The sequence below is a fragment of the Acipenser ruthenus genome, chromosome 12 (genome assembly GCF_902713425.1).
Source record: "Acipenser ruthenus chromosome 12, fAciRut3.2 maternal haplotype, whole genome shotgun sequence".
Classification (NCBI taxonomy): domain Eukaryota; kingdom Metazoa; phylum Chordata; class Actinopteri; order Acipenseriformes; family Acipenseridae; genus Acipenser; species Acipenser ruthenus.
In genome coordinates, this window is record NC_081200.1 from 30,620,320 (window position 1) to 30,640,586 (window position 20,267).

At 40.5% G+C, this 20,267-nt stretch overlaps 3 protein-coding genes across 4 annotated transcripts in view; 1 reads left to right on the forward strand and 2 right to left on the reverse strand.

The window, feature by feature from the left end:
- The window catches only part of LOC117417484 (hemicentin-1-like), a 99,028-nt gene extending 96,979 nt beyond the window's left edge, over positions 1-2,049 (forward strand). For both annotated transcript variants that reach the window (XM_034029660.3, XM_059034833.1), the window contains one exon: positions 250-2,049. In XM_034029660.3, coding sequence (XP_033885551.3) covers positions 250-616 — 367 coding nt within the window. In that variant the 3' untranslated portion in view covers positions 617-2,049. The remainder of the gene's footprint in view (positions 1-249) is intronic.
- Positions 2,050-3,156: 1,107 nt separating this feature from the next.
- LOC117417485 (actin-related protein 2/3 complex subunit 5-A-like) lies at positions 3,157-7,442 on the reverse strand. The gene is made up of 4 exons (XM_059034835.1): positions 7,130-7,442; positions 5,473-5,544; positions 3,687-3,863; positions 3,157-3,505 (listed from the first exon to the last, which is right to left on the reverse strand). The coding sequence occupies exons 1-4, from the start codon at positions 7,268-7,270 to the stop codon at positions 3,443-3,445; spliced, it is 453 nt and encodes a 150-aa protein (XP_058890818.1). The 5' UTR covers positions 7,271-7,442; the 3' UTR covers positions 3,157-3,442.
- A 3,949-nt stretch (positions 7,443-11,391) lies between these two features.
- On the reverse strand, positions 11,392-15,746 carry LOC131740004 (cysteine-rich secretory protein LCCL domain-containing 2-like). Its single transcript, XM_059034179.1, has 7 exons — positions 15,647-15,746; positions 15,386-15,437; positions 14,983-15,049; positions 14,583-14,754; positions 13,381-13,432; positions 12,212-12,278; positions 11,392-11,799 (listed from the first exon to the last, which is right to left on the reverse strand). The coding sequence occupies exons 1-7, from the start codon at positions 15,705-15,707 to the stop codon at positions 11,632-11,634; spliced, it is 639 nt and encodes a 212-aa protein (XP_058890162.1). The 5' UTR covers positions 15,708-15,746; the 3' UTR covers positions 11,392-11,631.
- Between the last annotated feature and the right edge of the window lie 4,521 nt (positions 15,747-20,267).

The window sequence follows — 20,267 nt, forward strand, 5'->3', positions numbered from 1 at the left end:
TTGACATTTTAGGGCTAAACCTGCCAATCTACTGTAGATGTAGCATCACTAACTGCAGATACCTGGGGTTGATAGAGACCAGCCACAGCCAAAGTTACTGCTTCAAAGAATAATATAATTTTAATAAGCCAGTATCTAGAATGGGTTCTGATTCTTAAACATAGTGATCTGCAGGTGGTAAATACTAGCAGTACATCTTTGCAGTGTGTTTTACAATACTCCATTAACCTAGAACACTTTCTTTTGTAGGTTCTGTCTCAAGAACTGTCCACCCAATGACCTGGAATGTGCCCTCAGCCCCTACGCCCTGGAGTACAAACTTGTCTCCCTTCCATTCGGAATCGCCGCCAACCAGGACCTCATCAGATTAGTCGCCTACACCCAGGATGGCATCGTGCACCCCCGCACCACCTTCCTCGTGGTGGATGAGGACCTCACCATTCCCTTCGCCATCCGAGACGAGAACCTCAAGGGTGTTGTGTTTACCATCCGGCCACTACGAGAGCCACACACATACAGAATGAAAGTACGAGCCTTGTCTTACAGCGTGGACGGAGGCATCGAGTACCAGACCACTTTTATTGTGTATATTGCAGTGTCTGCATATCCGTACTAGAGCACTTCAGAGGTGCCATGACAATGATAACTGTCACAGCAAGCGGGATCCTCCACCACTAAAACAAACAATTGCCACTTGCAAGCCATCGCTACCTGGGAAACATCCAATTAGGGAGCATTAAGTTGATGCATTTTTAAGGACTTCAATGCATAACTACTATTTCTCAGTGTTTGCATTCATAACATTGCCCGTATGAGGCCCCTACAGACAATAACCTTCTGAAATACATACCTTAATGTAACCACATAATCCAGTACATGTATCAGCACTTGCTTGGTTTCATCATTATGGATTTTATAGAAATCATCATATAAATCCAGTTGCAGTGTCTGTGAATGGAAGTTTAACAACCACTTGTGGTGAAATAAATAAACATTTGAACTCCACAGGTCCTCAGCCTTTGCAGAAATGTATGTATTTCTCTAAATGGGAACACCTTGTGAGAGCAATGTCTACGTGTGTGAATGCATGCCCCAGCCAAAACAGGGCCTCACTGGTTTTAGGTGCATACATGATTATTACAATCTACAACTACTACTTTGTGTATCTTTTGGATTGTTCTGTTTTTTACTATCATTGAGCTCAATTACCAAGATGTATTCTATTTTTATGATTTGTATATATGCTTTTTGTTCTTTTTAAACATTCATTTTCTATGCAATATCCTTTCAGGGAAACCAAGAGATGTGTAACATCAGAGATAAAAAAAAAAAAAAAATTAGATTTTCGCCCCCGGGTCATTGTTTGTTATCCTGCAGCAGAACAGAGATGTGAGAAGTTTTGTAATATTTTTACTCCTTTAAATGGAAATTACAACCAACTTTTTTTTCCTTTTTTTTTTTTTTTAAAATCAAGTCAACAAATGGTCATTAGCCCTTCCCCATATACCCTTACATGATTTACTTTTACTTTCTCTGTTATGTCTGTTAATCAACAATCTATCTATACAACCTGAAAGAATAAACCGTTTATTAAAATATTAAAACACTGGATATTTGGATGGTGAGTATTTTTATTTCGATTGCTTATAATTTGCAGATCTTTACCGATGTCGCTGCTGGAGTGGCTTACAGATACACAGTACATTTGTGAAAGTTACAATTGTAATATAACAAAAGCGAACACGAAATAACTAGGAAGAAGTTATTTGCTTTTTTTTTGGTAGATGGGTAGAATTAAATGAAAGAAATAATGAAATGCTTCCTTTAGTACAAAATGTCCATGTGCTGTGTTTTAATTAATAATTACTTTTTGATCAACAGTACACATTTTGGAGTTAAAGGAGAGTAAAACTTCAGAACAACTTGTCTCAACAGAAAATGCAGTTCACCAGTGGAAACCAAACTTCTGAAAAAAGAAATAACTATGTACTGTATGATATTATGGTCAGTCTCATAAAATGCATTCAAAATAAAAGGCTAAACCCCCAACACTAAATTTTATTATTCTTTGTTAAGCATTTCTTTTTGTATCGCATTACAAAAGCACATACATAAAAAAGGACCATTTTGATAAGGCAGTCTGTAAACCAGTCAGTAAACCAATTCTGATCATTATGCTAATAGTCGCAGTTAACCAAATATTTCACCAATTTCCCCTTTACACGTGTTTAGGAAAGAGTTCAGTGTGTGCCCCTTATAATCACACTTATCAAGCTTTTATTGCACTGCGAATTGAATTGTTCTAGTCGGCAATTTAATTACAAAAGATGAAGTAATCAAAAGCTAGAAAAAATAAGGAGAGAATTACGGTACAAATTGACTGTGATATTTTGGTCCAAAAATTATTTTTAGAAATTAAGATACTGTGGCACAAACACATGTATTTGGCTGAACGGGAAGTAATACTGAAAATCACGGCGCAGATAGAGTGCTTGATAGGAGCTTTGATCAACCAGGCTAAATTATGTCGTTATTTTGGACCGCAAGGTTGAAGGAAAAAACAAAACAAACAAAAAAAGAATCTCTCTCTCAATATATCTCTCTCTCTCTCCATCTCCAAAAACAACTGTTGAACAGTTCATTTAGATTGTATCACTAATACTGTATGCAGCTGATGTATATAAAAGTGTAAACAATTTATTAACATGCCATTGATTTATTTGTTTGCAGAGCAGTCACATATACACACCCCGCTGAAAGGATTCGGATATTTAATGCACAACGAGCCACACGTCTGCTTTTGTAGCCTTAAGAAAAAGGAAGAGGACAGACTGAACTCCACTCTCCTTGCTTCTAGTTACAACTACGGTAAAGTAAAAGATTGGCATTGAGCAAATGGACACTGCAGCATCCTGAAAGGGGCCGTACGCTAGAGCACAATGGAACAGGTGTATACGTGCCAGTTGATGCAGAACAACATTTTGAATCAGAAAAGTCTACCCCTGGTCATTTTCATCGGGGTACTAGTATTCACTACCAACGGAAGCTCCTTTCTCTTCTGACCCCTGCAAACTGCACTGGCATATTCAGGGACTTGCCTTGTTTTTAGCCACAAATTGGTTACTGGATAAAAAAAAAAGTCTCAAATACACAATATACTGTAACTCAGTCTTTTTATACAAGTTCACTTAAAAAAAAGAAAAGTCCAATTGAAATGCTTGTGATACAAAGTCGCTACAGAGTACAAATCTTACTGTAACATTGCACCATGGTCTTGATAACAAAGTTATTTTAAGAAAATAATACAAAAGATATAAAGCAAGCAAAGATCAGAAGGGTCCACAGGAAGAATGGAGTCCTGCACAGGGCCCTTTGAACAACTCTCTTGGTTTTTGTACCAGCAAATCCCTCTCTATGCAGAGCAGTTCCAGGCAGGAATGTGTTAAACGGTTTTTCTGGCAGTTAAGACTCGAACAATGGATCCTACGCCACCAGCAGATAAAGCCTGGGGAAAAAAATGAAGTATGAAAATAATTTGATTTTTTTTTTTATTTCTTACTAGCTCATCCACCCAATTTTAGGAATAATTAGATTCTAAACTGTATGTAATCCAATTATAAAAGAGTCCAATGACAATTGCAGGCTTTAAAAACCTAAAAAAACACACACAAAAAAAACTCACTGACCTTTTCATGCCACTGCAGTAAGACTGCGCTGCTGTTTTCTGTGGGCTTCTCAAACCCCTTGTAGATGTACTTCATGAGGAGATCCACACCATTCTTGTCCAGGGACTGCACAGCCTTCTCAATATCGCCGCTTTTAAAGGAGCTAAGGACCTTCAGGACAAGACCCTCCGCCCGGTCCTGCACAAGACACAGGGAGCCAGGCTGATTTACTCAACACTAAGGCATTGCACTGGGAACTACAGTAGGTAGTTAACAATCATAAAAAGATTATATATATATATTCAGACCCCTGACCAATTCTCTCATATTACTGAATTACAAATGGTACATTGAAATTTCGTTCTATTTGATATTTTATTTTAAAACATTGAAACTCAAAATCAATTATTGTAAGGTGACATTGGTTTTATGTTGGGAAATATTTTTAAGAAAAATAAAAAACTGAAATATCTTGCTTGCATAAGTATTCAACCCCCACACATTAATATTTGGTACAGCCACCTTTCGCTGCAATAACAGCTTTAAGTCTTTTGGGGTAAATATGTACCAGCTTTGCACACAGTGTCAGAGTGATTTTGGCCCATTCTTCTTGGCAGATTTGCTCCAGGTTGTTCAGGTTGGTTGGACGATGCTTGTGGACCGCAATTTTCAAATAGTGCCACAGATTCTCAAAGGGATTGAGATCAGGACTTTGACTGGGCCACTGTAGGACAATTCACCTTTTGTTCTTTAGCCACTCCAGTGTTGCTTTGGCCTTGTGCTTGGGATCATTGTCCTGCTGAAAGGTGAATTTCCTCCCAAGCTTCAGTTTTTTTGCGGACTGAAGCAGGTTCTCTTGCAGTATTTCCCTGTATTTTGCTCCATCCATTCTTCCTTCAATTTTAACAAGATGCCCAGTCCCTGCTGATGAGAAGCATCCCTACAGCATGATGCTGCCACCACCATACTTCACAGTAGGGATGGTGTGTCTTGAGGCATGGGCGGTGTTAGGTTTGCGCCACACATAGCGCTTTGAGTTTTGGCCAAAAAGCTCCATCTTGGTCTCATCTGACCACAAAACCTTTTCCCACATCGCAGCTGGGTTACTCTCATGCTTTCTGGCAAACTCCAGATGTGCTTTCAGATAGTACTTTTTGTGTAACGGCTTCTTTCATGCCACCCTCCCATATAGGCCAGTGTTATGCAGAGCTCTTGATATAGTTGACTGGTGCACCATTACTCCACTCCCAGCCGCTGAACTCTGTAGCTCCTTCAAAGTGATTGTTGGCCTCTCTGTGGCTTCTCTCACAAGTCTCCTTCTTGTTTGAGCGTTGAGTTTTGAGGGACGGCCTTTTCTTGGCAGTGCCTGGGTGGTGTGATGCAGCTTCCACTTCCTGATTATTGATCCAACTGTGCTCACTAGGATATCCAAACACTTGGATATTATTTTGTACCCTTTCCCTAATTATGCATTTGTATTACTTTATCTCTAACTTCTGTAGAATGCTCTTTGGTCTTTTTATTTTTCTTAAAAATATTTCCCCAACATAAAACCAATGTCACCTTACAATAATTGATTTTGAGTTTCAGTGTTTTAAAATAAAATATCAAACAGAACGAAATTTCAATGTACCATTTGTAATTCAGTAATATGAGAGAATTGGTCAGGGGTCTGAATACTTTTGCAAGGCACTGTATATACACACTGTACATCTAGCACACGCTTTCATCCCTCTCCATATCTGGGCCTGTATGCACAAAATTGGACACACAGTGCACAGTATGCCGTATTAAAAACATGTCTCACCTTCAATGCTTGGTTCTTTGTGTTCATTGGTGGATTTTTCAGGACTGCCTGGAGAGCACCCATCACGTTTCCTGTGCACTGCGATGTTAAGTAGCATACAGAACTTAGACAAAAACAGCACTGCATAGTCATGATCCTGGTCTTAAAGCAGGCATGTAAAGTGTGTGTCCTTAACTTATTATTATCTCTGATCTGATTCGGTTTACTCATTTGATCACATGTTTCTATTATTCATCAGGGGGACAAAAGATAGTGACCCATTAACATTTCTTAAATCTCAAGTGACTTCCTGGTAAAATATATTTAAAAAAAAATTAAACTTATGTTTAACTTCATTTATTCTGACAGGGTAGCTATATTTTGTCAAAACTATGCAATAACTGCACTGTGATATTTAAGTGCACACAAACAGTACCTTCTTAGAGAGTGAAACCACTATATTATTGACATATAAGGAATTAACATTTAATTGAACTGCCAATGGTGAAGCAACGTCACTTGTCTCAAGAGCTGGATCATCTGTTTTGGTGCGAGTGGTGTGGCCACCTACAAATCCACTGATATTAACTCACCACACAAAAAACAGCTTTCAGTTCAGATGTCAATAACATGGTGTTGGGGTAGGGATGCCTGCAACAACTCCAGTGCAACATACCATGCAAGTCAAGGCTGATCTGCCAGAGATTCCAGAGTGCACTAATGATATGCAATCACAGCGGTCTTCATATATTTTCTATAGTTCGTTATTAAACACAGGGCAGTCAGCTGGTTAACCTTTTTAATTGAATTGGCTAGCAATTTAAAAACTGGTGACAAAGGATTTAACACACACTGGTAAATTTACATTTAAGAGTGCCCAAATAACAATGGGAAGTGTTCATTTAAATCATCTCTTTATAGCTGCCCGTAAAACCTCAAACCATAATGCAACATTTGTCCAAGGAAATCCCACCCTAGGCTCAAATTCACCCTAATCTGTTATGTATATAATTTTATATTGTGCTACAATAAACAACAGGTAACAGCTAGGGATACTTGACTGGTTAATATCTAACTAATTTAAGCAGAAGTTAATTTTTTTTTTACAATAAAATGAAGTAAATTAACGGTGGCCTCGTATTACTTACCGAGATATAGACCTTTGGAACGATCATACATTACACCCACACTAAAATGCGAGATATGCACGACATAGCAGATCTGACAAACCGCAGGTGAGCACTTGGCAATGCTACCAAAAAACACACTTGTTTCAGTTTTTTCAGTAAAGTACGACAGACCATAAATGTGTTCTCTTCAACATATATGCAGGTACTAGGCTGGTTCCATTTGAATAACAAAATAGTGTCTAGTACTTGCCGCTTTTCACCCGTTACTATTTTTACAAGCATCCAAAATTGCACTTAGCAACCGGGCAGTCCTGTCAATTGGTCATAGCAGTATGTACAACTGACGATTGCACAGAAATGTTTAACTTGACAAGGAGTTTGACTTGCACCACACCCTAAATGCAATTCTGCAACATAATGTATTAAGAACAAGCTCCAGACGTTAAGGGTTTAACAGCTATTTAAAATCAACTATTAACGTATATACCAATGTACAAAATCATGCTGAAATGATGAGAATAATGAAATGCACCGAGGTTTTAAGGATATTGTCTGATTAATGAATCAACTTCCCCTTCATCTGGACCCTGTTGGTTTTCTCCTCCTTCTTCCTCGTCCACAAACTTGTTTTCGTCGTACTCATCTACATCCACCTTCCTGAAGCGGTCGGAGGACACGTTCTTCGACATCTTGGCTGTTTTATCTTTTTATTTAAATTCGTTTTCAAAAAGGGAAGAAATATATAATTTTTCAATGAAAAAGAATATCTGTGTGAAAAATCCGCCCGGTTACCTCGCTTCCTTCCTATCTCAGTCGTGTCACTTCCGCAAACTCACAGAAACGCCTCCTGACGAGTTCAGTGCAGCGCCTTCTGCTGACAGCATGTAGATTTACATCATATATATCATTTGGTTATTTAGCAGACGCCTTTATCCAAGGCGACTTACAGAGACGGTGTGTGAACTATGCATCAGCTGCGGAGTCACTTACAATTACATCTCACCCGAAAGACGGAGCACAAGGAGGTTAAGTGACTGCAAACCTTCGCCATTTGATTCCTTACTACAACCTGAGATCTGTCTCTATTTGCTCCGTTCTCTTACAAGAGAGAGTTGTAAGAGACCTTGTAAGAGACCGTACTGTTTTGGCAAGTTATTACCTCGCGTAATGCCATACTTACCCAGTATCCCTGTGCTCTGTACACCTAGGTGCATAGCACCAGTATATTATTCTGTGCTCACTGCAGCTGCATAGCACTCCCGTGCAAAGCACCCTGTGCACTTATTCACTGGTAAGTATGGCATTTCACGACTGTGTGAGGTGCGGGGCCAGCCTCCTTCCAGAGGATGGTCACAATATGCGCATCCAATGCCTGGGCTCTGAACATGCCCAGCGGGCGCCAGTTTACAAAAAAGGACCCATGCTAAGAGGGCCAACTGTGCTGAAGGTAATTGCGCCTCTTCTGGCTCTCTGAGGCCTTTGTTGTCACTCTCGAGAAGCCCCTCTCATGAGCCTTCTGAGGGCTGTAGTGCCCAGTCTGTGTCCCACTTCCCCGAGCCCAAGACTAAGAAGCCTAAGAAGCGTAGGGATTCACAAAATGAGGACGTGTTAGCCCTACTGGCTCAAATGTCTCAGCTGGCAAGCACTGTTGCTAATCAGCAATCGTTGCTAGAGCTCCTTGCTAATCTGGCAGCTGCCCCTGCACCCCAGCCTTTTGGGATTACCTACTCCCTCAGCCCCGGAATTAGTCCCTCCTTTCCCTCAGTCTGAGGTGACTGAGGAGGAGTAGGAGGATGTAGTGTCCCGCCTCTATGGAGGAAGGCTAATTTAAAGAGGGAACACAGGAACCCTCCATCACGGAGGACTCCCAGTCAGAGGGTCGGCCGACAGGGTAAGCGCATTGCAAGCCTGTCTGTCCCTGTTCCATCTCGGACACGGTGGTGCTGTGCCAACAGTTGCTAGGTTTGCTGGCCGCAGCCTCCTCTGTCCTCCCTCTCGGTCTCAATGCCCAAGTGGTTCACCTGTCCTGAGACAGACATCGCTGGCTGATGGTATCTTGGTCATGCTGGCAGGCCCTGCGTTGGTGGAAGAATCCTCACCACCTCCGCCGAGGAGTGGTCATGGGTGTTGTGTACCGGAGGGACGTGCTAACCACGGACGTCTCCAACCTTGGCTGGGGGGCGGTGTGGAATGGCAGAGGGATCCGTGGGGTCTGGACTGGCAAGTGGCAATCCGCCCACATCAATGTGCTGGAATTGAGGTCGGTGCACCTGGCCCTGTACCAGTTTCAATCGATGCTGAAGGGCAGGCATGTGCTAGTGCACACATACAATACCACGGTCGTAGCATATGTCAGTCACCAGTGGGGCTGCGATCCAAGCTGCGTTCCGGTTGCTCACCTGGGCACAGCCGATTTTTCTTTCCCTCATGGCGGTTCATCTGCCGGAGGTATTGAATCAGGTGGCAGATCTGCTGTCAAGAGGGGCTCCTCAACAGGCCAAGTGGCACCTGCATCCCCAGGTGGTAGCCAGGATTTGGCACAGGTTTGGCAGGGCAGCAGTTGACCTTTTTGCCTCAGAAGAGTCCACTCATTCGATTCGATGATTCGATGCCCTAGCCCACAGCTGGCCTCAAGGCCTGCTTTATACCTTCCCTCCTCTGGCGCTGCTCCCATCCTTCCTGGAGAAGTTTCGGAACGAGTGCGCGCCGGTCCTCCTGGTGGCGCCGTACTGGCCCAAGAGGATATGGTTCAACGCCCTGAGCCAGCTCATTCAGGGTCAGCCGTGGGAGATCCCGCTACACAGGGACCTTGTAAGTCAAGTGCGGGGTCACTTGTGACACCCAGACCCCAGATCACTCAATCTGTGGGTCTGGACCCTAAACGGGAGCGCCTGAGTGCCCTCTGCCTCTCAGACTCCGTTATTGCCACACTACAGAATGCTAGAACCTCTTCAACAAGGTCTCAGTATTCATATACATGGAAGATTTTCCAGGAGTAGTGCTTGGAGAGAGACCATGACCCTACTTCCTGACCCATGCCTGTTATTTTGCAGTTTTTACAGGACCTACTAGAGGAGTATAAGTTCCCCTCTACGTTGAAGCTGTACCTGGCTGCTATATCTGTCTGCCACGTTAAAACTGACTCTGTGTCTCCCAGAGCTCATTTTTTAGCAGTGCAGATCATGAAAGCAGCTAGGAGGCCTCCCTCCCCTTAAACCCATGGTTCCATCCTGGCATCTGGACTTGGTGCTAGACGCTCTCACGAAGACTCCCTTCGAACCTCCGCATTCTGTGGACCCTAAATATTTGTCCTTAAAGACTTTGTTTCTCCTGGCTGTCACATCAGCAAAACATGTCAGTGAGTTACAGGCTCTCTCGATAGAGGATTCCTGTCTGCGCTTTTGCCAGCGGTGGTGATAAGTTTACTTTGCGCACTAACCCGGCTTTTCTGCCTAAGGTTGTTTCACAGTTTCACCTGAACCAGTCAGTGGAATTGGAGCCATTCCATCCACCCCCTTTTGCTTCTGAAGAAGATCAGAGACTTAACATACTCTGCCCTGTCAGGGTGCTGAGGTGTTACATGGATAGGTCTAAATCATGGCAACAAACAGCCCAGTTACTGGTATGTTATGGGTCATGTACTCAGGGTCAGGCACTTTCCAAGCTCACTCGACTAGAGGGACTATGACGTCTTGGGCAGTGTTTCATGGGGCATCCCTGCCAGACATATGTAACGCTGCGGTGTGGGCCACACCACATACGTTTATAAGGTTTTACCGATTGAATGTTGCAGGTTCAGTGGTACCTTCTGTGGGGTCCAGAGAGCTGCTCGCCCTCTTGCACGGAAGCCGGACAGTTAGGCTAGTGCCAGGGCAAGGCTTGTGGCTCCTTTGGCTCACTGCGACACTTTGGGTATACATTTCCCAACTTGTAATGGTTGACATTTCGAGATTGAAAGGGAACGTTAGGTTACAAATTGTAACCCTGGTTCCCTGAAAAAGAAATTTTGCGAGGTCGCTCGAATCGAATGGTGAAGGTTTGTTCCCAGACTGCAACAGATCTGCAGTCACAGTGAGCCTATCAGGCAGCTTTTTGAATATGTGCTCAGGTCATGTGACATGAGGGTCATTTCCCAACTCGTAATGGTTGACATTTCGTTTTCAGGGAACCAGGGTTACAATTCTTAACCTTATTGTTTTTTTTTAAATTGAAAGTTGATACAGAAAGTAAATTCATTTGTTCATTATATTATACAAAAAACATTATTGTAATACATTTTGTATTTGAGTGCATATAGCATAGCTGCCTTCCCATTTCCTAATATTCTATACTGACGACTATAATCAATCAATAGTACTGTATTAAGAAATGCATGATTTTAAAGTTATTTGCCTTAAGCTTTAGGTGAAGTGCATTTTACTCTTGGTAGCATTTTCATGACATTTGAGCATGGAAGGTTTTTGTTACAGAACAGTTGCAAAATTCCACATGGGTCTTACTGGTTCAGGCTTCAGGAGCGCACTCCAAGTCTCACAATTATTAAAAACACTCAGATATAAACAAGGCTTTTTATCCATTCTAAACACTCGACAAATTTGTATGCAATTTAGATACCATGCCAGTCATGTGTAGGCTGGCTATAAAGAAATTAATACACTGGTATATAGCAGGTGGCTTAAAGAGGTTTCCCTTACCCACAATTCAGTGCTGGGGCATAAAGAATTATTATTGCGTAATGCATTTCTCATCACACACCATTATACCCAGAATTATATGCACAAGCTTTTATGGACAAAAACAAACTACAAAATGCATTTTTATTGGAAAGCGGCACCACAGTTTTTTTATTATTATTATTATTATTATTATTATTATTATTATTATTATTTATTATTTATTATTATGTTATTATCCACAATGTTTCACAAGGTTTACAAAGGTGTGATCACAACATTTTAAATGGAAATTTTTTCTGTTTCTCCTGTAATCTGAAGCCTTCCCGAAGTCCTCAGTGGGGCTGTCCTGTCGTCTGCTGCTGAAACTCCATGGCTCAGCTAAACACGAAGGAGCCACTCCAGGAGCCATAGCTTCTGGTCGACACTCCAAACCTCTGGCTTGCTAAGTAGCTGCTTTGTCCAGGTCTCTTCAAGACTTCGGCTATTCCACCGGAGTCCCTGATCTTCCCTGCATGGATGGCTGCACGACAGATGGAGGAGTCCTTTGTGATGGAGTGAGAGAAATGCCATGAGCACTCCTGACATTGCTGGCATCACAAACAAACAACCTATTTCTACACCTTTTAGGGCAGCTCATATCGACAGAGTCTCCTGTCTTTGAGTGTGCACTTTAAACTGATACTTCAAGTCTTCACAATTCAAGTCCACTCTAGTATGTATTCTGCAAGTACTTAATTTAGATTCTATTGCCTGCTGGGACTTCTCTACCCCACAGCATAGAGATGACCGGTAAATGTAACCATCTGTCTTAGCTGTGCAATACATTCTTTAATAGCTTTTGAAACATATTGTAGCATGTTGTTAAAATCCTTTTAAAACACTACCATTGTTCACATGTCTCTTTACCACCACCTCATCCTTATTATTATATCAGCTATAAAGTTGAATTATTACATCAGTGTAGATATCTGTTCCCCACACAGAGCTGCCTTGCGATGCACAGTTAGCAGGACAGTGTACTCTGAAAAACACAAGTGAAGAAGCATACAAAGTAAAGTATAATCCATGAACATACACTTCTGTACCTCTGCCAAATATACACGCATCGCTATATTTAAAAAGAAACTACTCTGTTCATTAAGATAAATGCACAGTACTATTTGAAGGTAAGTCATTCACTTTTATGCAGCATTTTTGAGTCCACAGTTTTGACTATAATAGGTTAACTCATCTACAGAACCCTCATAATAGGGTATTAAACAGGGAATAAGGTTTAAGTGCTCCCCATTTCAATGTGCAGTTAAACCTTTTTTCACTCTGAAGTTACAACACAGTCTCTCGCCTCGATATTGGTCTGTATTTATCTGAGGCCCATGCTTTCAGTGCTGGACAAAGAAAGTCACATTTGTGTTTGAACTCAACTCAGTACATGCTGTTACATCCTATTGTATTGCAGCTGAGTCTTCACACAATGTATACAAGGTAATAATGTGTAATTATATTTTGTTCCAGCAGGTGCCAGTATAAGTCAAGGAATGCAATCTCAGCCAGTAAGGCTGTTTTGCCTTGCCGGAAACACTAGACACATCCCACTTTGTAGATGTTTTCCTGTCTTTTATAGAAAACATGTCCTTTTTTTACTTATTAATTGGTATTTTTCTATTTAAGTTGGGTTGAATAACACCGCACATACAGCTTCTTTTTCCAAAGGAGAAGGAAGTTTGAACACAACTGAATAAACACACAGAAGTGCGCATGCAGGCCATTATAACAAGGAAGTACTGCAAGAGCTGTTGCTGACTCAGCATTAACAGATGCACAACATTTCAATAAGCAGAGCCTTAAAAACACCTATACTTGTCAAAGCCTTTTAACAGGCAGGGTCTGGGATCTGTGAAGCTCGAGTCAGCCTGTTTTGTGTTTTGTCTGAAGAGTCCTGTACAGACTGGCCCCTGTCAATGAGTGCAAAAAATGCTGAGTAAGAGCTGGCTTGAGGCTCTTTTCTACAAGTGAAAAAAAACGTACTACATAAAAACTGAAATGACTGCTATATCTGAGGCCTGTGGACAATCCTACCAATTTACCATATTGCTGTTACATTGCAGGAGAGTTGCAATACTTACTTAAATTGGTTTTCAGCAAATGCTCGGGCTTGGTGGGAGCAAGAAATGGTAGCTGTAAATCACATAAAAATATGAAGACCTAGTTAGTGAACATAAACACAACAGACACTAATGAATGATCTAAACAAGCTTTCAAATGAATTTGCTTCCTCTTTTACAAAACTAATGATGCCAGCTTCTCTTTTGGGGGTAACATGCTGTGGATGGAGGCTCATCCAGATTCTGATCTTCAGCATTACAAACAGAGCAGCACACAGAGGGAGTTAAGCAGATGGTAATGCTGGCAATAAACATTATTAGGCCTAATCCGTCAACATAATATACCGTTCTTTGGGTGGAAGGGGGAGTGGTCCACCTTTACAAGGTTTAGTCAACAAATTGTAAATCCATAAAAAGCAGGGTGGGGGGGGGGGGGGTGTCATTAGATAAGCAGGCAGGTAAATACTCCCAGATTAAACCACTTCAAATAAGATAAAGGGGGTTTGTCCTGCTCTACCTGAACTACAGCAAGCTTACATTTTTATTATTTATTATAATGAATCAGACCATTCTACTTTGATAGAATATTCAAATTAAACGATTTATTGATTAATAAAAGCTTATTCTTAACAGATGATTACATTCAATATATGATTGCATTTGATTAAATTCATTGGTTATTCAAGATACAAAAACATCACAATTGTTGCAACACATTTTTCTAGTCGAATAATGCTATTCACCTAGCTTACAGCCAGAATAGTAATAGTAAGCTATATCACCTCTTGACTGGGAATGCTATTTCAGACAGGTTAAAGAGGTATTCCTTTCATTCAAGACGCGAGCAACTCATTTGGTTGTTTTCTCAGTTAACCTGATATAGTACCCCAAAACCTCAATCCCTACAGATTCCGTATTCTAAACCTCTGTTTCACCTGTCTCAAACTATGCTGAAACAGCACTTTCACATAGAATGGACCTTTACAATATGTATTCCCTTTTCTCCACTCAACAGTGGAGAAAAGTGTGGAGACAATAGAAAACTTAAATCCTCTTTCTCCATTCTAACATTGTACTCCTTTCAGACTCATTCCTGCACACACACACACACGCACACACACACGCACGCACGCACGCACGCATGCACACACACAACATCACATGCTCATTTTGGCTTTACAAAGGGGAACAGAGAATATTTGAAAATATTATTGTGAACTTACAGGCTGACACGAAAACATAAGAGGTTGGGTACCAGTTGTACCTTTGACTTGTCACTCCATTTCTTGTCGTTCCTGTATAGCTGCCCTGGCCAGCTTTTTTTTCCAGAGTAACGGAACCACCAGAATGAGGGATTGTACCTCCATGGATGGCAGCTGCACAAATAGAGGAATCCTAAGAAAAGAGACACTTTATAAAGAGACATGCTGAGCGTACTAGTGCAAATACAGGGATTTTGTGCTGCAGACAAAACCCTTTTTTCAGTTAATTCCATTCAATCAACACTATCAGACTGCATTTATGTTTTTTGCAACAAACTGAACGTTTTCACAAATTGCTGCTAGCATAACATACTGCTGAAGTGTGAAATGTAGCTCTTTAAAGTTATAGACATTTTATTACCTCTGTGTAGATGTCTGAACCCCACACTGAATAGTAGTCTGTTGCACAGCCAGTTGGACACTGCAAGCTTAACAGAAAGGACATGAGAGCTGAATCTTACTAAAGGGGGAACACCTTGATAAAGCCTCTTGAAATTGTGACTGTCAAATCCATAAAGACCCTTTCAACAGTCTAAAGTGCAAAACTGCAAGTAAAACCGATTACATTGAAAGCACTAGAACTTGAAAATAGGTAGTCCGGAAAAGGAATGTAATCCACATTTAGAGGATGCTCAATATACATTCTGTATCTATTTTACAGTTACTCCTCTTGTTCTGCTAGAATGAAACTGCTCCATCAGATACAAAACTACTCAGTACTGGTGCAAAACAATTCAATCCAATAATAATTTGTTTATACTCACGTGACTCTCTGTTCCTTAAACTTTCTGGCTGTGTCTGAACATTTAATAAGTTCTGTAGAACAGGTTTAAAAAAAAAAAAAAAGAAACATTACATGTTTTATGGCCCTCAAAAACGCAATACGAAAAGCCTTTGTCAGAGGCTGGAACATAATTGTTTGTTGAATTTATTTTACTTTTGACCAATAAGTAGGACTGTTTTTGAAAGATCCATAAAATTGTTTACATTTTGATATTTTTTATTAAAAAGAAAACCCAACAAACCTGAGCTAATGAATGGCAACAATGTGAAAAGTAACAGCAAATAACGAGTGGCTCTCAACATGCTGCCTCTTGTCAAACGCTCTTCATAAAAGCTATTAAACGTTTCTTGCCTTGCGTTCCTGGTCTTCAGTGGGATGCTTATATATCCTGGCTATTGGATTGGGAAACACTTTATCAGAGGAAATACATTGTTATCCATTGCGCAAAAGATAAAATGACTGAAAATGTGCCAACCAGGAACCATTAAGGAAAGGATAAAAGGCTCATAAAATGTTATTGTATCCACAATCTGTTAGTTGTATGTAAGATGCTGGTTACCAGATGTTACTTTGACCTTTCTAACACTGGGAGGTGTTTACTTCTACCTGTGTGTGGACCAATAGGAAGCCTGGTTCAAAGCCATGTGCACGAATCTGAAGCCCACACGTACCGAATGTTAGATGGGACCGAATTAACGTCAGTGACTTTTGGTTGTTGTCTTTAGGTTCTGAAAGAAAACTGGATCCCACCAAGCTTACAATTACCAGTTTCTTCAAAATCCCTTTTGTGACCAATAAGATATTTTAGGGATGGTCAATGGGCTCAGAATGTCTTGTTCCTCATGTCATTTGGTATCTTGGCTAAGGAAGAAGCAAGTGCCTAATAACAAACACTGTCCTTCCTGATTAGTTGTTTTCAATGAAGCTACCTGTTCTTTCTGGACATTGTTTGGTAGATGGACTTAGTTGAGAATGTTTGATTGCAATGTCAAGTGTGTGTTGTACTGGTTTGTTTGAAACTGGGACTGGAAAGAAAGAAGGTACTGTAACCTGAAAGAAAGGGCTGACTCAATTAAGGATTGTGCATGTTGCTTATAGAAGATAATGGTAAATTGAAAACCTGCCTGTGACAGGGTAGCCGATGTGGTGACGTCAAGTCAGAATGCAGGAAGAAAACAAGGAAACACTGCAGGTACGGTGCAGTGGCGCTTGTGCCATTTTATTTTAAATAACAAAAAATAAATTAAATATTCAAACAAAAACACTTGCTCACAGAGCAATATAAAGGTTTTAAATAAAACAAAATAGCAAACACAAAGTACTGTGATCAGGATGGGCAGTAGCCTTCACTAGTCGCACTGATTGTACTTTTTTTTATTTTACACACCTCTCTCGCTCTCGTTCTCCACTTCTGAACACCTACCCTGAGTGCAGAGAGCCGCAGGCTTTTATTTACTATGGCCGAGGGGTTAACTATCAATTATCTCATTACCCCTCGGCCACAATCTGCACAAGTTTTTTAAATACTACTGGCAGATGACCTTGCCTCTGCCAGAACAACAACAACAACAACAACAATAATAATAATAATAATAATAATAATAATAATAATAATAATAATAATACAACAAAACAAATACAAAATAACATAAATGAGACACAGGGCGAAGGGGGAGTCCCCGTTCTAAAAATAAATAAACAATCATGTACACTGTGCCACACTGTGGTCTTAATGGCCGCGAGCAGGTCTTTGGAAGAGGAAGTTTACTGTAATAGATAAACTTAATGGAACACTACAAGGTTTGGGATTTACACAATTTCATAATCTAACCTTTCACCGATTTTATTCGGTATTGTCTTGTGTTAAAGGCAACAACCTCCTACAAGACATTCTGCACAACAAGAAAACAAGTAAGCAGTCATTTTCTATCATCATGACTTCATCACTGTACCTCTTTCATGTTGTCAAGAGAGTAAGCAAAAACACTACAACATGGGTGAAGTAGTTGATGGCTTTGTTTCCTCAGCGTTGGACTGTGCTTATCTGAAATGAATCATGCTTTTTTTTAAATCTAAAAAGCCTAAAGGGCAGCTAGATCAGATTCAGACTCACAATCTCAGAATCTACCCTGAGGATAGGAGCAGTCTATTCTGCTAAATACTTTTATGTTAATTCACTTATTTAAACTGAATTCTACCTCAGAATAACCAATGTTTTGCAAACATTATGTGTAACAAACTTGGCATTTGATTACATTCACAGTAGTGTGGGTGGAACATTGCCACCTACGGTTGACTGTGGATTTGCTGATTGACGTCAATGTTTAAACTTTCCTATCTCTGAGGAAACATATGTCTCAAATGTGGGATAGGCATGCACATTTTCAAAAGAAATTTTCAGAATTAAATCCAGATGTGTTATGGCCTCAGTTCCAACTTTAAACAGACATTATTAGGGAGCAGTGTGGAGTAGTGGTTAGGGCTCTGGATTCTTGACCGGAAGGTCGTGGGTTCAATCCCAGGTGGGGGACACTGCTGCTGTACCCTTGGGCAAGGTACTTTACCTAAATTGCTCCAGTAAAACCCCAACTGTATAAATGGGTAATTGTATGTAAACATAATGTGATATCTTGTAACAATTGTAAGTCACTCTGGATAAGGACGTCTGCTAAGAAAAAAAAATAGTAATTATATCAGATAAAACAGAGACTGAACTTTGAACAAGACCAGCTGAGTGTGTACACAATTATTATTATTATTATTATTATTTATTTCTTAGCAGATGCCCTTATCCAGGGCGACTTACAATCGTAAGCAAAAACATTTCAAGCGTTACAATACAAGTAATACAATTATGAGCTATATAAATAGAACCAGTGGCACGACTGAATTTTGTCTCTGTCAGTCAATATTTACAAACAACAAGTTTATATTTCATAGTCTGTAGTTTATATTTCAAGGCTGTAAGACTTTAATGTCAATATACAAAAGGGTTTTGGATATAATATTTACAGACAATTGTACCCAACCTTATCTCTAGATAATATTTTACAGTACATTGTGGAATGTGAACTCACCAAGCCTATTTTTTATTATTATTTGATTACGTAACATGCTTTTTTAATGCGCCCTTGCACAGGTTTACCCTGGCTACCCAATGCTCTGCCTGATTAGTAATGTAGGAGAGGGCGAAACAGCAATTTCTAGAGATTTTCCCCAAATCCAATTGCATATGTTTTGTTTCTAAAAAATGTATTGATCTATGTCCAATCTCAACCACAGAACAAAATCAGAGTCACTTGTGAAGGATGTGCTTGCCCCAAAAGCAGTAGCTGACATAATCCAGACCTATCATCCACCAATGGGAATGAGAAGCCACTTTCCTTTTCCATACAAACGGATGCCTCAAACCAAGGGAACAGGAAAATGTTTCCTATTGCAGTCCAGTTCTTCACTCCTCAGGATGGTGTAGCAAATAAAATGATTGATTTAGTGGAAAATCCAGATGAATCTGCAGATGGGATTGTGAAATGCATCACCAGCTCACTGGAGAGTTCTAGGTTTTTCATTGATATTTGTTTGTATTGAATGTGTGTGAAATCCTGACATTTGAATTGCCAAGAATCTACAAAAGTGCCCTGGAACTAAAGTTATATATAATAAATGTTTTTGGCCAATAGAAAATGTAAAAAGCCTATAATGCTTTCATTTGTCAAAATATCTTAAAATACATTTACTAATAATGATCTTTTAAGAGGTCTACTGTATCTGTGAGAGTAAAGAAATAAAAATGGGGGTGGGGGGGTGTCACAAAGACGGCCGGAGTGGGTGGCGTCAGACCAGAAGCAGGGAGTAAACAGACAGAGACTTGGGGTTTTGGTGGAGCTGAGCGAATGGTTTCGCTCAGCATTTAATAAAACAGCACAGAAAATAAAAGGTTTGAAACACACAAAAACACGGGACACGGCACTACACGCCAAAATAAAAAGACAAACAAAACGTACTAAACACTTAACAAACGGTGCACAGAGAGACAAACAAACACGGTGAGTACAAACACGTCTAGATATTATTTTTACTTTACTACTTTACGTTCTCCTTCTCCTTCTCCTTCTCCTTCTCCTTCTCTCTCTCTCTCACCCGTTCTCCACTCTCGAACACCCAACCCCGACTGCAAGAAATGTGCGTCTATATATACTATTGTGCTGGGATTCAATTACTAATTAATTATTCACTTGAATCCCAGCACGTGAATTAATTCTGTGCAACCCCGTGCTCACATATTACATTTAACCAGCATGTGAAGTGATTTGTGCTCTCCTCGTGCCTACATACAAATCTACACTTTTTAAATATACGTGAAACACAGACCCGTTTATATCCCGTGTACCAATCTATACACCAACATTAACACACGCACGCAACATACATACACAGAACACACAAATGCACACAGGGGCGGGGCACATTGCCACAGGGGGGCACAGGTGTTGCGTTAGGGTCTGTTCCTTATTTTTGAGGTCATGAGGTGGCAACCCTAGTCATGAGAGAGTGATTTAGCCATCCAGCTAAAGGGTAAAATTGAGCAAGCTGGCTATATTGTGAAAGTGTGAATCAGCTGGAACTACCCAGAACTTTCTCTTACAGCATCGAGCATACATACACACAGAGACACAAGCTCACATGATTCTGGGTTACATCTCAGTGTAATAAACCTTGTTGTGACAATGTGGAATCGCCAATAACTGCCAGTTAGCATCATACACTCCAGGTCAAAAGCTTCATTGGAGCTCAGGATTCATCAGACTATGAGCTTTCTGTCAGTCTGATAGCTCATGTCCACTGGATCTGAAAGCAAGTAT